Raw genomic sequence first — 17,343 nt, 5'->3', positions numbered from 1 at the left:
TTGAACAGATCAAGCCTGAAATCTCCCTGGAGGCCAAGATGATCAAACATTGGCCCTGGACAGACGGGCCCTTTGCGACGTCATGGCGATGTGCTAGGGTTGCCTCGGGACAGCATGTACACACATCCCGCAACCCTAGCACATCGCCATGATGCCATAGCTGTGCGGCAGCGTCCAGACGGCATGCACAGCTATGACGTCACAGCTGCACGCCATCCAGATGGACCTGCACAGGAGTGAAGTGCTCACGCCGCTGCCAGCAGTTTGCAGCGGCGCTAAAAGGAGCTGCTTTTCAGTGCTCCTTTGTTTTTCATGCAACCGCACCGTGCAGTTTGGTTGCTGCAGTGTGGCTACGCGGAAAAGAGAGGCAGCTCCCAGCCGCCTCTTTCTGGCGGTCTGTACCCTGTCTAAGACAATAACGCTAGGAAAAGTAGAGGTTAGTCGAATGATAAAAAAACCGCATGCCAAATGGGTAGTCTCCAAACTGGGGGGTCACGGAAATGAATTTGCAGGAACTAAGCAGAGCAGTCGAGGTTGGGGGATCTTGGAGGTGTCTCATCCAAAGGGTTGCCATGAGTTGGGGTCAACTCAAGGGCAGTTAACAACAATGTTATGATCTGGATCACTTTTACTGTTGGATTAGCCACTATTATTTTATTATATATTCTGTTAACCCCTCCCCCCCTCAGTTATGCCAGCAAAATATCTGCTATTCTGACTAGAAGAGGCATTTGCATGTTTTCTGTCAAGGTAGAGAGAGACTCAAATGTTTGTCTCTCAGTTCCTCTATTTCAGTTTGGCTTTGCCTTGGAGTGCTGACTTGATTCCAAGACAAATATGCCTCCCTCTGTTTTTGCACAGTTAGTTTCTTGGCCACTGTCCATGACAAAGTACTTCTGCTAATATTGTGTGGTCATATACAGTCCAGTCCCCCTGCTCTTAAAGCATAGTTTAGGCCATTTGATTTCGATCTTCACATACATCTGCTTCATACCAATATATTTAATATGAAAGACACTTAGAACTACGCCATTAAGTACCAAAAGATATTAACAATCCCTCTCCTTAATAGGCAGCAACACAACCCATTTTGTTGTCTAATATAAAGTAATAGAAATCACAAAAACTGTTCCTTTGGTCGTGTCCCACAGATAACATTAGAAGAAATGGTAAAAAGGCATGCCAAGAAGTTGGTTTTGTGAGATCAGACTCCCCGCAAGGCCAGTATGCACAAGCTAAAAGGCCGTGCTTGTGTCATCCAGACTGAACAATGCAGTCCATTAGCCCTGGGATAGGATCGGCCAATCCAGACACCAATCTAGTAGTCCCAGCCCAAGGGGGTCTTAATCTAGTCCAAAAAGACTGGCTGTTTGCCATGGAGTTTCCTGGAATCTCTGCAGTGACAACTGACAGAAAGGACAACCCCCCGAACATCTCTGCCACAACCTCTGATGTCAGAAAGGGCTGCCTGGCCATGATAGTATAGCCAGATACTGTTTCCCCCTTACGGGATACGACAAAGGCCTCCAGGGTATATGCAATGATGGCAGCAGGTAAGGGGTGTGTGGCAGCAGTGGGTTCATGGCACAATAGCATGCATGTGTATGTGTAAACACCATCACTATGCTGGCCCAGGCAATAACCCAGGTCAGAACCAGGAACAGGATATCACGGACTTGGTCTCTTGTGTCTTGCCCATCTGCTGAGGCCCACAATCAGTTGACACAACCATGAATGAATGAATAGAATAACTTTTCTCACTTTTGCCTTTAATACTATTAAGATTTCCTAGATGAAGCAGATTCTCTTGATCCATGTCAATCTGGTTTCAGACCTGTTCATGTTCGTGCCTAGTCTGATCAGTGACACATGCTTGGATTGCATCCCAACTGGAAGGATGCAATATGCTCTATGTAGAGCTGCCTTTGAAGAGTGTTTGAAAAATTCAGCTGGTACAGAGCTGCAGCTAGTGTTAACTGGGGCTGGTTACAGAGATCATACAATTTCTCTGCTCCTACAGCTTTAACAGCTGCTGGTCTGCTTCTGGGCACATCGAAGTGCTGGTTATGACATTAAAGCCCTACACAGCTCAGGTCCAGTCTATCTGACACACTGTATCTCCTCATATAAGCCTGCCCAGATCCTGATATCCAGCTTAGATACCCTGCTCTCAGTCCAACCACCTTCACAGATAAGGTTGGTGGGAATGTAAAAGAGCTTTCTCGGTGACTGCCCCTAGACTTTGGAACTCCCTCCCCAGGGAGGCTAGAATGGCCCTATTGTTGCTGTCCTTCCATCAGTAGGCAAATACCTTTTTAATTTAAACAGGCTTTTAGAACTGAAGGATTTTTTTTAAAAAAAAGAGCTTTAAGAAATGTATTGGTTTAAACTGTAAAATAGCTTAATTTGGCTATAATATTGACTTTTTAATAATTTTAACTGCAATCTTCTAATCTTTTTAATGTGTAATCCGCCTTGACTCCAAGCCTTTGGAATAAATATGGATGATAACAGTGCTGATGATGACAATTATAAAAATGATACCAGTAAACAAGCCTATGCATGATGAAGAAATCAAGCTTGTAAAATTAGCTAAATTGGCTAAACATATCTCAACAATGGTCCAAAACACACTGCAGAAATCATCCAGTTTGAGACTGCTTTAACTGCCCTGGCTCAACGCTAGGGAATTCTGGGAACTGTAGTTCTGTGAGACATTTAGCCTTCTCTGTCAGAGCTCTGGTGCCACAGTAAACTGCAATTCCCAGGATTTACCCTAGCATTGAGCCAGCGCAGTTAAAGTGGTCTCCAACTGGATTATTTATGCAGGGTGCATTGGATGAAAGCCAAATGTAGCTAAACACATCTTACCAAAATCAAGGGTAATCAAAATTGATCAATTTCTAGGTGCAAAATCAAAGTAACATCACCATCAGTTCAAGAAGAATTTTTATTACTGGCATAATAGAGCTAAATAGGTTTTCACTGGAAAAAATTGCTGAATGATCACTAGATAGTCTCTCTCATTATTTTGCTCAGCTTCTGAATCTTGGTCTTTGTAGACATGTCAATGTATTTATCACCAATGCTGACAACCATTCCTCCCAAGATGGATGGATCAGTCTAGAAAAAACGGACAAGAGTCCTTATTATACCAGTTACAGGAACAATGGATTCTCTATATATTATAACAGTGAAGCTCATTAAACTAGAACATTTGCATCTGAATGTTGAAAAACAATCCTATCAGATAGAATTAATTAAATGTATACAAAACAAACTTATTTCTACAGAACCATTTTTGTAGGTTTGTTTTGTTCTGGAGCATTCATTGTAACAAAGGCGGGTTACAGACCGCCTATTTGGGGCGGGCTGTACCCGCCCCTTTCCCCAGTGTATCGGGGCCTCAGCTGCCAGAACAGCAGCCGCTGAGGCCCCGATCCGCCGCTTTTCAGGCTGCGAGGAAGCGGCAAAACGCCGCTTCCCTGCAGCCTGAAAAGGGGTGTCCTTGGGGCTTCAAGCCTCAAGGACACCCCGTGGCAGCGGGGAGGGGGAGAAAGGGACCGCTTGGCCCCTTTCTCCCTTGCTTCGCTGGGCGTAGCCGTCTGAAGGCTGCGCCCAGCAATGCAAAGCAGCGCCGCAAACCAGGAAGGAGCTCCAAAAAGGAGCTCCTTCCTGGTCCGTGCTAAGGGCGCACTAGGCGCCCTGGTGCGGAGCAAGGATGTGACGTCCGTGCCGCCCTGTATAGAGGCGGCGTGGCTGTGACGTCCTCATGGCAGCGGCCGTCTGGAACGGCCGCCGTCATTTTTTACGCGCAGAGCGTGTATTAGGGTTAGGGAGGTGCGGAAGCACCGCACCTCCCTAACCCTAGTACACGCTCCACGTGTACTTTCATGGCAGTGTGTAACCCACCCATATTACTTTACTATGCCAGGAAAAAGTTCCTGTTCCTACTGATGGCTCTGTTTCAGTTATAAAATACTTTCCAGACATCTGAAGGAATAAGAGAATTAGAATCTAGAATGTGTCAGCAGGCAGCAAGTTTATCTCCTCATTTTTTTTCTCTTATCTGTCACTTGGGTATAAATGCTTCACTGTAATTCTTCTTTTTGTTATCACTCTGTCCCCACAGCTAAGGATGAGACTAGAAAATTATTCAGTGTGGGCTGCAAATTTTTGAATGTTTTGCCGTGAAAAGACTGCATGCTAGATGGAAAAATTCCAGTGTAGAATGCTGAAGTGCCTCTTTTTCCTGCTTTATTTTTGTGTTATTTTATTTATTTATTTTTGATTTATAGAAAGCTTCTGCTTTCTAGACAATACATACAACTATACCCTTACCTTTGTTTCCAGTTTCAGTACTTCTCCTTTAGCTAGAAAGCCATTCAGAGTTGTTTTCAACTCAGTAAGACTAGCTTCATCCAAGGCCTAAAATATTAAGGTAAAAATAGAAAAGATTTTAAAGGTCAAATAACAATAATGTAACAGTGAAATATTCAATCCCCAAATTTACTGCCCATCTGGGATGGAAATGCGGTATCTTTCAACACAGTGTTGACTACCTTACTTAATTGCTGTTTCAGTAGCATACAGTCGACCCTTCTTATATACTGATTTTTTATATACGGATTCAAGCATCCATGGTTTGAAAATGTTCAAAAAAAGAATAAATTTCAAATATCAAACCTTGATTTTCAATTTTTTAATAAGGGACACCATTTTGCTATGTCATTATATTTAATGGGACTTGAGCATCCATGGATTTGGTTATCCACGGGTTATCTTGTAACCAAACCCCAGCATATAACAAAGGTCCACTGTATATTAAAATTAAAATTCACCACTTAGTAGATTGAATATGTGCAAGCAATTTGATCTCTACCATTTGCTAAGTGAAAATAAGTTTTGAGATCCACAAGACAGTGACAACCATGTTCTCAAGATGACATCTGGCCCAAGAGCAAAACCTACCAACCATAATTTTTTGAAAAATAGCCATGTTAGTCTGTAGAATCCACATAGTTTTTCTTTCCAGTTACTATGAATATGCTGTAGCCTAAAAAAACTCTTCAGAAACCCCCTGTTACAAGGAAGGATAAGATAACCTTTTACTCCCCTTTTCTACTACAACTCCCACTAAAGAGAACAAGAGCAGGAATATGTTCTCTCCAAGTTTTTATCTGAAAACTATAGCTAGGATTTGTTGACCTGTAGAAAATCTAAAATGTTAATTGAAATTTAAAGCCTTGAAAGAATGCTCAAAATAGGAATTTATTCATGAATGCATCAGAGTATCATGCAGAGCCACAGTATTATATTACTATAAAAGAAGCAAGGTTTGTCATGTCTCAAAGTTATGAACATTGTCCTGCTTAAAATTAAGAAAGGAAAAGTAAACAGAGAAAATAATATATTTATAGACTGTTTCTAGAGATAAATTTAAGAATGTTTGACTAGGCCAGAAAATAAATGCAAAAACTTTTTTTAATGTGAGTGCTGCAAATAAAATAACCCACTATACTTATTTTACATGCTAGTAAATCATTAATTTTGCAGCTGTAATGCACATTTCCTTTATTCAGTATAGTAATACTTAAGAAGAGTCTTACAGCTTACATGTTATTGACTTACCTGAGCAGTAGTTACAGAGCATAACACTTCTCCACGATGTGCACTCATAATCTTACCAAATGCAGAAATTACACCTGGAGTGTAACTCAGGCGACCATTTTCAGCAAGCACATCTCAAAAAAGCAAGAAATGGAAGTGTTAATAGTTGAATTCATTCAAACTTCTAAAAATGTAATGGAAGACTGACAATTTGTTGAGAAAAGTGCCTTCCAACTTACAGTATTCAAGATTACTGTCTATTATTCAACAAACACTTTCAAAGCCCAATCCTACTACTGGGTTCATCAACTGACAGATTACTTACTGAAAAAATTGACAGTGATAGGAGATAGCTTCTCTTTAAGCAGAACGTCATTCACAGTTTTTTGCTTTACTGTACCCTTTACATGAGGATTCATAACAACAGCAGATAATTTAGGGTCCTTGATTAGTGTCTGGAATTAGAACAAAGGTACAAAAGTATCACTTGATCAAAATCTGCTTCTCATCAGTTCAGTCACTATGAAATAACTTGTTCTATCAATACAAAGAAATTTAATATGTGCTTTTAACTAAATTACAGACACTCACTAATGACAAGAAGGCACTCCTGTACTACAACACTTAGAAGATTTCACACGGGACTAGTTCTAATGACATATGGCTTCACAAAAATACCTCACAAAATATTGTTATCCAGAGCATTAACAGCAAAATCCTCAGATGTAAGCCAGATCTGCTTTTTGACTATTTTCATAAAAATGTATTACGACTGCAGGACAAGTTAGTTGCACAAATTCAGTATTGTTACTGCAACTGAAAAGGACTTCATGGGATAAATACACTACTAGAGTGATCGTAACAACCTGTTTTCAATCCATAACAGAACAATTTACTGAAGAACTGAAATTATATTATTTTCAGAAGATGCATGGAAACTCATTTTAAAAAAAACAAGATTTTGGTTTACTAAAGACTTGCTCCATCCTGGCCATCTTAACCCTCTTAGGTGCCTATAACCATTTAAATGCACAAGGAGTCTATAAAAGTGCAAACTTAAAGCAACTTATTCTGCCCTCAATTAAATGGGAAAATAAAGAACGGCAATGCTCTTTGAAGCAATAATGTGCTACAGCTAGAGTAGCTACAATCCATAAACATGTAATGAGTCCCAAGCCCGCAAATTCTTCTGTCAAAGCTAAAGATAAAAACATTCCTATGCTACAACACTTTATCTCAATATGAGATTTCACGAGAAGCTTGTTTTCAATTTCTCTTGTAAGCAACTGCCTGCCCATTTCAAATTTTGACTGTGTTCCTTTACAGATATCATTTTTATCAGGTATGGGTAAGGGGGGGTCACATTGACCCCAGGATGGCCACATCACTGTTGCACTCCTTGCAAAAAATAAAAAAGGTCAAATTTTGCCCTCAAAATATTCCTGAATGCCCCTCTAGGGAGTGCAGGATGCCATGTTTTTGCCCCCACCTCAGACCATTTTAGGCCCAGGAGATACTTTTTATAAACAGTAAGTAACCCAGAATTCACTTCCCATTTTAGTAAAAGGCCTCTTCTGGGCCTAAAATAGCCAAAGGAGGCAAAAATGTGGCAAAACTACCCCCCGTGCCTCATAGTGGATGGCTGGACTCATTGGGGCAAAATAAATAAACAAACACTGCATGTAGCTTGTAGGTCACCCGTTGCCCATCCTTGCTTTCACATGATTAATCTTTCTCAACCACAACAGGGCTTTTCTACCTGAAAAAAGTGGAATTAAAACTTACTGTTTTTATTTCTTACAAAACACATTTAAATCCAACTTTTCTTGTTCTATAATAAACCATAGGTATTAAGAAATTATTTTGCCTCAATTCAGAAGAGAAGAGCATGAGAGAGAAAAAATGTTCTCCAAATATTATTCATGAACTGACACCAGCAAAGTCAGTGAAAGAGGTATGCAATAGGTTGATTCAAAATCTTATTACCAACACTCGAGCCAGCTCTTTTTCTACATTTTCCAACTTCTTCTGCTTAGAAGCAGCTGAGTAAAGCGCGGTGGCATATCGACCTTCCAGTCCATACACTTGAATTGGGGGCTGCACAGAAAAACAGAACCAAAAGTTACCAACATTAATACATAAAGCAACAATGACACTGGACGATTTACAAAAACTACCCAAGCACACTTCAATCTAAGGAATCCAACTAAATCCAATAAGAGAATGTTTAAATCATAAACCCCTGCAACAAAATCTTGCAGTATTCTCCTGGCATGCATGCACCTATGTCAGAGTTGCTGTTGATTTAAAATTGAAGGAGTAGTTTTTTGTTGTTGTTGTGGAGAGAACACAGGTGAAGTCTGTATCACCCAAGGGGAAATGCTTGATTCTGGTTCCCGAGGAAAACTACAACTCCTGCCACATATCTTTGACCAATTGTCACCCTGTCTTCTTAGTCACTCATCCAGGGCTCTCTTTGCTTCATTCTCATCACCTCTGTTTTGGAATTCTGCTGTTTTTTCCCATCTACTTTATATGAATTTCAATGCTGCTTATTAGTGAACTAGCACTCTTTAAACAGTTTACAATGTGAAAGCCAATTGCTCCCAACAAGCTCGGTACTCATTTTACCGACCTGTGAAAGGATGGAAGGCTGAGTTGACCTTGGAGCCCTCCAGGATCAAACTTACAACATTGTGGCTGCAGGACTGGTATTTAACCACTGCGCCACCAGGGAAGAAATACTTTCTATTTCCTCTCCAAGTTTGTCTGTCCCCATCTCCTTCATTTCTCCCTCCTCATCCAGCCAATTTTATTCCGCACTCCATCAGTTCTAACAGCAGACATACTTGAACTTTACTGGACTGTGTGCATGTTGGAAGGGAGGTCCCCTTAGATTAGTTTTCAAAAGAAAATTTAACAGAATTTTCATAACCTCTGAACATTTACTTGGGAAGACAATGGATCTTTTCAGTAAACCTGCATACCTCTGTCCTGTAAATTATTAAAATGTGTTACCTAATTTAGCAGTTTCAAACATAGCATCTAAAATATATCAAGTAAAATTATGTTCTTTGCAAATTAAGAGGACCATATACCTTCCTATTAAATTCAGTTCTGATCACAGCACAATCCTTTAAAGTTGTAATCAAATCAAACCGAAAGAACCTTATTCCAAGGTGACTTTATGAATGCAACCTTAAAAGCCTTGGTGCAAATTAGCAGCATGATTTAAAATTTTGATCAAACTTACCTGCACCAGTTTTGAAGCTGGCCTAACCAGAGAGGTACTGAAGTGGCGTACCTACAAAAAGACATTTATAATTTGAATTCTCTTTTTAAAAAAAAAACAGGAAAAATACATGTTGTAACATAAAGCAAATACGAGAGGATGACTAGCAAATCAGTTCTAAAACTTGTGTCTAACCACAGACTTCTACTGAAAACAGATTCTTAAGTTTAATCTTTAAATCCTACTATTTTCAACAGATGTCAGTACAATTAATTAACCAGCATCCCAAGAAACAACACTACACAGAAAGATGAGTTTTGATGTCTGCAACACAATTCCAAAACTCCCTCTGTATGAGGAGCCTTCAAACTCACTTGTATAAGTGTTATTTTATGCATTTTTTAAATTTAGTGCACACCACCATGGGACCTTGGAGCTAAGAAGGACAAAATCCTGACCAAAACTGCTCCACAATTATCATGTTGGTTATGGCAGAAAGAACATACAGAGGCAAATACAATGTCATACTACGTGGGCATCCAAAACACATGGACAACAAAGCTATCTAAAGATAATGCAGATAATGTGAACTCTGCCACCTTCAGCAACATGTCACCTGATACTGAGAAATACTCCAGCAGTTGTTACTGGGAAGTTAATAGGCAGCTGTCACCAACTGGCCTTTTCCACAGCAAGTAAACAAAACAATGCCGTGGAACAAATAGAAAGCTTGATTCTTTTTGGTTTTAAAGGGAAAAAATATTATTTTTGTCTTTTTAAACTGGGAGGGCAAAATGCAGTGTTGCAGCCATTTGCTACCTCCAAGCCTCTGTTGGTTCCCAACAACCCGCTTTTTCTTGCCAGAATAGTGAACTACCTCTCCTGGAATTCTTCTGGACCAGCCATACACCTTTTAAGCAGGCTACAAAGCCCCCCTGACCTGTTTAACATAAAAAGGGCATTTTTGTTCCAAAATTAGATACATTGTTTGCATTGCTGGCAATCTATGCAGCCCCTAGAGAAGTCTGGGGCAAAAAACTGGCTACTGGACCATGTTTTTTTTAAGCAGACCATCAACATTCCTCTATTTGACCATCAAGGTACCTATGATACATTATATGTATGCATATGTGTTGTTGTACATAGAATGACAGAGTTGGAAGAGACCACAAGGGCCATCCAGTCCAACCCCCTGCCATGCAGGAACACAGAATTAAAGACAAACTCCATACAGAGGGCTATCTAGCTTCTGTTTAAAGACCTCCAAGGAAGGAGACTCCACTACACTCCAAGGGAGTTTGTTCCACTGTCGAACAGCCCTTACTGTCAGGACGTTCCTCCTAATGTTCAGGTGGAATAACGTTTCCTGTAGTTTGAATCCACTGCTTTGCATCCTGTTCTTTGGAGCAACAGAAAACAACCTTGCCCCCTCCTCAGTATGACACTTTTGCTTAAACAGGGCTATCATATCACCAATTAATCATCTCTTCTCCAGGTCAAATATACCCAGCTCCTTAAGTCTCTTCTCATAGGGCATAGTTCCCAGACCTTTCACCATTTTGGTGGCCCTCCTCTGGACACGCTCCAGCTCTTACTGTCAGGAAGTTCTTCCTAATATTGAAGTGGAATCTCTTTTCCTATACTGTAGTTTGAATCCACTGCTCCAGGTCCTAATCTCTGGAGCAGCAGAAAACAAGCTTGCTCCAGCCTGGATATGGAGCACTCCTTCAAATACTTAAAACAGGGCTATCGTATCACCTCTGAAGCGTATCTTCTCCAGGCTAAACTAGTTGTCTGCCTTCAGGTCATTTCTGACTTATGGCAACCCTTTCATTGGGTCTTTTTTTTTTTTTCAGTATGTGTGCAAAGTTTCTTCAGAGGAGGGTTGTTTTTACTCTCCTCCCAGGTTGAGAGAGTGTGACTCGCCCAGGGTCTGCCAGTGGGTTTCATGGCTAAACCAGGATTTGAACCCTGGCCTCCTGGAGTCTTAGTCCAGGGCTCAAACCATTACATCACATTTGCCCAATACACACCCCACATAAGACAAGCATTCAGAGTCACCAGGGCAGATGAAACCTGTACACAAGTGCCTAGGGTTAGGGGCACAAGACCCCCATGAATATGGGGAAAATGCAAATAACAAAAACACCATGTTTTTACCTAAGAGGACACCTCTCTAGGAATCTCTGGCTCCTCCAGAGCAACTCTGTGGTCAACGTCCAACAGACACTGACCACAGGACTGAGCCGTAGGAGTTACAAATGTCTAGTAGAGCATTCTCTCTAGGAATCTCTAGGTCTTTCAATGGGATCTTTGGTTAAAGCTGACCATAGAGTTGCACTGGAGGAGGACCTAGATATTCCTAGAGAGAACATATTAATCAAATGTGTGAATAATCAAGGCTGCAAATATGGGGGGATGAGTGTATTTACATGTCCAACCCCATCTGCGCTGCAGAAACAACCCAGGTTGATATCGCTTTAACTGCCAGGGCTCAGGACTATGGAATCTTGGGATTTGCAGTTGACTCTCTGACAGGGAAGGCTAAATGTCTTCCCCCCAAAACTACAAATCCTTCCACCTTCAGAAGGAACAAAAGACAAGGGCTTGTTGCCAGAAGGCAATATGACAGTGGTTCTCGACCTTTGAGAAAACCCTCTAGGTTTTTTCTGAGACTTCAACTCCCAGAATTCCTGAACGATGAATATACTGACTGGGACTTCTGGGAGTTGAAGTCCAAAGGTTGAGAACCACTGCAATAAGAGCAATGGCAGCTCCATATACATCCTGCCAGGCATACATGTGCTCTTTAATTCTGAGCTCCCAGACGCCTTTCCGCCCCAGAAGCCCCGCAGAGATCTACCAAGACTCAGAAACCGAAGAGAACCTGCAAGAAAAGCTCTCCCCAAATGGGTTCACTGAGTCTCCTTCTCACCTTCCCAATCAGCCCCGCAGCAGCCGCCATTTTGTTCTCCTCCTGGTGTAGGTCAAAGAGGCGCATGCGCAGTTCTGCCAACGCGCATGCGCGGCGACGTCGGCTTTGCCCATGGCTTTCTGGGAATCGTAGTTTTTCCCTCAGCGACAGTAATTTCTACAGTGTAGGCCCAGTGGCCTTACACTGTGAAAATAACCCGCTTTGACACCGATTTAACTGCTACAACCCCATTCTAGGGAATCCAGGGCTTGGTAGTTTTACAAAACCTTCAGGCTTCTCTGCCCAAGCTTTAACTAGCCAATGGCTCCAATGCTAGGGGATTCTGGGAGTGTAGTTTTGTGAGACATTTATTAGTATTCTCTGACTTTGTTTACATTAAGCTACATTTGGAATAATAATAATAATAATAATAATAATAATGTTTTATTTATATGCTGCCTTTTCTGTAGGATCAAGGTGGCTTTGGTCCAAACACACTGCAGAAATAATCAGTGCGAGACCGTTTTAACCGCCTTTTGGCTCAGTGCTAGGGAATCCTGGGAATTGTAGTTTATTGTGGCACCAGAGCTCGCTCTCTGGCAGAGAAGGGAAGGCTAAATGTCTCACAACACTATTCCTGCAGGGTGTTTTGGACCTTTGCTCACCCAGATTTTCTGGATGTCAGCTCCCAGGATTCCTGACAGTCTGGGGCTTCTGGGAGTTGAAGTCCCCAAAAAACATTTGGAGGACCACTAATAATAATGACGTTTGAGAAACATTGGTGTAGATGCATCATGGAATCTAAAGTTTGTTCTTTCAAGGTTTCCAGGAACAGGGTGACCAGACACCATGTCCTCCTTTTCCAGGACATTGTCCTACATTCCTCCAGGAGGAATTCCAAAATATCCTCCATTCTGAGCATGGCAAAGAAGCATAGGTTTATATTTCTTCTAACTTTAACATTTTTCTTGAATCTCCAACATTTTGCAGAATGCCTCGTTCTTCTTTGAGGTTATGACATCTGATCATGCTGTGCAGGGAGGATGATTGATTGTTTTGAAGCCATGGGTTCCCAGGCTCAGACAGTATATATATATATCCACTTTTTTCCAGGCAGCATTCTCTGAAGCTGCCAGCCACAGATGTTGGCGAAACGTCAGAAATAAACTCTTCTAGAACATGGTCACATAGCCCGAAACCCCCACAAAAAACTATGGATGCTGGCCATGAAAGCCTTCAGCTTGACAATGGCCCTTTAATTGTGACATCATGTGAAAATGTTAATTGCGACTGCACAGTTTTCATGGGATAATCACTGTTTAAACCCCCAGTTTTCCCAGTGTGATAAAGTCCTCTTTCTAGTAGCGTTCTTATTAGTATGGTTCCAGTTTGTACTAAAAAGATCTCAAATTATCCACCCAAAAACTATCAGCCCCCTTTGTAACTTCTTTGCTTAGATCTTCATCTGTTTCCAAAAAGCCAGGTGTTCCTATTTTCTGCTCTTTTTCATATCACCTATTATGCCCCAAGCCTGTATTTGTAAAAAATAAAATAGAATAGAATTGGATGCCAGTGCCACCTTAAACTTAACACATTTATTATAATGTGAGATTTCATAGATGATAGCTCATTGAAATTAGCTGTACAGTCAACCCTCTGTATACACAGATTTTTTATCCATGCATTCAGGCATCCATGGCTTCAAAATAATCAAATATATATATATAAATTCAAAAAAGCAAACCACCATTTGACATAAGGACCACCATTATCCTATCTATTATATTTAAAGGGACTTGAGCATCCACAGATTTTGGTATCCACTGGGAGTCCTGAAACCAAATCCCAGCAGATACCAAGGGCCCACTGCAAGACCTCACACTGCTGTGGTCGTGTAAAATTGTGCTAGTGATGGATGTGTCTGTTAAACAAAAGGACATGGGATAGAGCTTGTAAAATATACTTTTTTGGGTTATGCCCAACAGAACCCACTGGATAGGGAATTCTGAGGTTGCATCCGTGCTGCAGAATAATCCGATTTGACATCACTGCTATGGCTCAATGCTACCACCAAACTACAAATCCCAGAATTCCATAGCATTGAGCCTTGGCAGTTAAAATGATGTTAAACTGGATTATATCTGCCTTAAAAGCTGGAGTCCAACAGAAGAATTTTTTCCAAGCTGTGGTACAGGGATGGTGTTATGTGTGTTACTTCAACAACCTCAGTGATGCTCACAGCTCTACTTTCCACTAGTGAATTTGAAATAATTCTGCTCTTTGAGTATTTCACTAACATGTTTGTTGTGGCAGCACAACTGATACAATGTCAGTATTGTAGCAGGGTTTGCCAATTTATTTATTTTATTTTTATTTATTTTATTTCTGTGCTGCCTTTCTGCCAGGAGGAGACACAAGTCCTGATGTTTTCTTTGAAATACTTTAGTTGAGCGGACAGATGGAACAGTTAGGATAAAAACAGAGAGAGAGGACAAAGTATGGGTTGTCTTGTCTTACCTTTGGCTGCTGCTTCCCCCATTTCTTCAACTTGGACAGTACAAATCCTGCTAGACGTGTTGTAAACGCTAGATGATGCTGTTGCTACAGCCTCTTTTGAGGACCACTAGAGAAAATTTGGTGACCAATATTACTGTAATCCCATAGACTTCAGGCTGAACAATAACCAGAGCAGTATAAATTAGAGCCATATTCAGCAATCAAACCCATTATGTGTGCACTTTATGAAGGGGGGAAGTAGGGAATTTGAATGGTTTTTCTGTTTCTATAGAACTCAGAGCTAGCTAATTTTTCCAGATTTCAGCTGGGACAGCTTGGGGAGAGAGAAATCTGAGCATGCCAATATGATGATTTGCTGGCCTATGACACCAGGCTGCTCCTACCTCCTTCTGCCTTTTCCCCCCAGCAAGTGTTCAGTTAATGAGCAGGCCAGGTCAGGCTCATGTTTATCAGGAAACTGAGCTTCTGGCTTGGAAGATTTTCTTTCAGTGCCCTCCAACATTTGCCTAGATTTTGTGTCTTTTGGATTGGCCTGTAGGCTGTACCAGACACTGTAGGTTATATTTCCAAGAAAGGAATTGGTAAAACCACCTCTGAGTATCCATTGCCTAAGAAAATCCTATGAAATTCTTAGAGTCACCACAAGTTGACAAGTGATTTGAAGGCACGTACAATGGTATTGCACAGTATGGATTTTGGAAATTGTTTTACAGCCAGCACAGCTGATCCTGCATTTTGTATTCCTGGTGGTTATACGACAACAGTGCAAGAAACCCATGTTGAATAGATGTGCAGCCATTTAGTGTATTGCTATTCCTACAGTTCTTCTCGAACTAAGTTTTAGCATTAATAGGTTTTAGTGCCTGAGCTCTGGCTCAGATGAAAGATCTACTGTGGCAAAGTACTGAAAAAATAAGGGGGAATTTAAAAAAGGAAAAGAGAGTGGGAAAGATTATAAAAACAGAGATGAGAAGACAATATGATGGCAGGAGAAGATAAAGGAATGGAAAGGAAAAGGATCTTGTGGCTTAATAAGGAATATCACACCAGTGAAATCCCGCTGAGAAATGGGATTTAAAGTAGATTTAGATTAGAAAAAAAACACAAATGTGGGCAGTTTATCACAACGTTTTGCCAGACCAGAAATAATGCAAAAATAAAGCAAAGGCAAAAGGGACAAAAATTGCAGTTTTTTACTTTTGGAACTTCCCGAAAGTAAAAAGTTGCCATTTTTATCCCTTTTGCCTTTGCTTTATTTTCATGTTATTTCTGGTCTGGTGAAACGTCATGTGATAAACTTCCTGCATTTGCAGTTTTTTAAAATCTAAATCTACTTTAAATCCCAATTCTCAGTGGGATTTTGCTAGTGTGGTAAAGTCCAGAAAGCTATTGAAAGCTTGCAGTGATGGCGAACCTATGGCACGTGTGCCAGAGGTGGCACTCAGAGCCCTCTCTGTGGGCACATGTGCCATCGCCCCAGCACAGAGTTTGCCAGAGTTTGTTACTAGAAAGCCAGAGGGACATGGCACTTTGCAATAAATAAGTGGGTTTTGGATTGCAGTTTGAGCACTCGGCCTCTAAAAGGTTCACCATAACTGGATAGCAAGAAATACATGAAGATCTGGAAAGCGGTGGAATTGCTTGGAAGTAAACATTGGGGAAATATGAGAGAATGAACAAAAGAACAAAAGAAAATGAAGAAAATAATAAAAAGGATAAAAATATGAAAGGAGTAGAAAAAAAGGAAAAACTTAGACCTGAATCAGTGGTTTCAAACTACAAGAAAAAGAGATTCCTCATCAACATTAGGAAGAACTTCCTGATAGTAAAAGCTGTTTGATAGTGTAACACACTCCCTTGGAGAGTGGTAGAGTCTCTTTCTTTGGAGATTTTTAAACAAAGGCTGGATGGCCGTCTGTCGGGGGTACGTTGTGTCTTCCTACATGGCAGGGGATTGGACTGGATGGCCCTTGCGGTCTCTTTCAACTCTAAAGAGATTATCACACCAGCAAAAAGATGGTAACATAGCTGTATCATGTGATAACATGAAGATTATCACCTGATGTTGCGCAACGTTGCGGTTATCCTGTGAATAAAGAGGAATTCTAGCGCTGCTTTTAATTTAAAGGGATTCTATGTTCAAATGATAGTGGTAGCTATCATGGGCTATTCTTCCTGATTCCCACAGCCCATTCCCTCTACTGGAGGACAGAATTTATTTATTTATTTATTTATTTATTTATTTATTTATTTATTTATTTATTTCCAGGATTTATATCCTGCCTTTCTCCCACAATGGGATTACTGTCCACAAGCCTGTGCTGCACCCTCTAAAGTAGTCTTCTTCCTTCAGGTCTTAGAAGACACTATCCCATTACCAGTGATGAAGAAAAAAATAACTGTCTGGTCACTTCTAAGTGTGGAATGGTGATGAGGGAAAGACAGCTTGTCCTTTTCCTAAGACAGGAAAATGTTATGGATTGGCATTTTTTCTAGGAATTGAAAATCCTCATCTGTCTAGAGAGTAAGGTTGACAAAGGAGCTATAAGAGAACATGAAGCTTCCTTATACTAAAGTATTCAGTATGCTTAGGAACAGAGGAATCTGCCTTATACTGAGTCAGACCATTGGTCCATCTAACCTGTCAATTGCAGTTGGTGTGGCTCTCCAAGGTTTCAGACTCAATTCTTTCTTAGCCCTATCTGGAGATCCCTGGTACTCCCTGGTGGCTCCCATTCAAGTACAAACCAGGTCTGGTCTGGTATAGCTTCTGAAATCAGATGGAATTTATGAGGGTGGTACTTGTGGAAGTGTTTCTAATGTGTAGGTTGCATTGCTTATACATGGCTAATGTCTTGGAAATTAAGAGCTTGCTCATTAGCACTGAAGAGAAAGTACAATCAGCCCTCCATATCCATGGATCCCCCCCAGATTCAGGCATCCATGGCTTGAAAATATTCAAAAGATACATAAATTCTTTTTTTTTTTTTTTTTAAAGCAGATATTGTCATTTTATATAAGGAACACCATTTTGCTATCCATTGTATTTAATGGGACTAGAACATCCATG

General features: G+C 40.8%; 1 protein-coding gene across 1 annotated transcript; it reads right to left on the bottom strand.

Moving 5' to 3' along the window:
• Positions 1-2,936: 2,936 nt before the first annotated feature.
• On the bottom strand, positions 2,937-11,835 carry ATP5PO (ATP synthase peripheral stalk subunit OSCP). The gene is made up of 7 exons (XM_089512051.1): positions 11,778-11,835; positions 8,864-8,914; positions 7,597-7,707; positions 5,936-6,065; positions 5,632-5,744; positions 4,342-4,428; positions 2,937-3,123 (listed from the first exon to the last, which is right to left on the bottom strand). The coding sequence occupies exons 1-7, from the start codon at positions 11,805-11,807 to the stop codon at positions 3,010-3,012; spliced, it is 636 nt and encodes a 211-aa protein (XP_089368177.1). The 5' UTR covers positions 11,808-11,835; the 3' UTR covers positions 2,937-3,009.
• Between the last annotated feature and the right edge of the window lie 5,508 nt (positions 11,836-17,343).

Source organism: Sceloporus occidentalis, unplaced genomic scaffold (genome assembly GCF_023333645.1).
Source record: "Sceloporus occidentalis isolate IW3139 unplaced genomic scaffold, rSceOcc1.0.p SCAF_2, whole genome shotgun sequence".
NCBI classification, from domain to species: domain Eukaryota; kingdom Metazoa; phylum Chordata; class Lepidosauria; order Squamata; family Phrynosomatidae; genus Sceloporus; species Sceloporus occidentalis.
This window is presented reverse-complemented; position numbering and strand designations above follow the sequence as displayed.

Coding starts and splice junctions, on each gene's coding strand:
- ATP5PO (XM_089512051.1), bottom strand. CDS start 11,807: ATGGCGGCTGCTGCGGGGCTGATTGGGAAG. Junction 5,745..5,935: donor TATCACTGTCAATTTTTTCA/GTAAGTAATCTG, acceptor TGCTTTTTTGAG/ATGTGCTTGCTGAAAATGGT. Junction 4,429..5,631: donor GCTCTGTAACTACTGCTCAG/GTAAGTCAATAA, acceptor TTAATATTTTAG/GCCTTGGATGAAGCTAGTCT.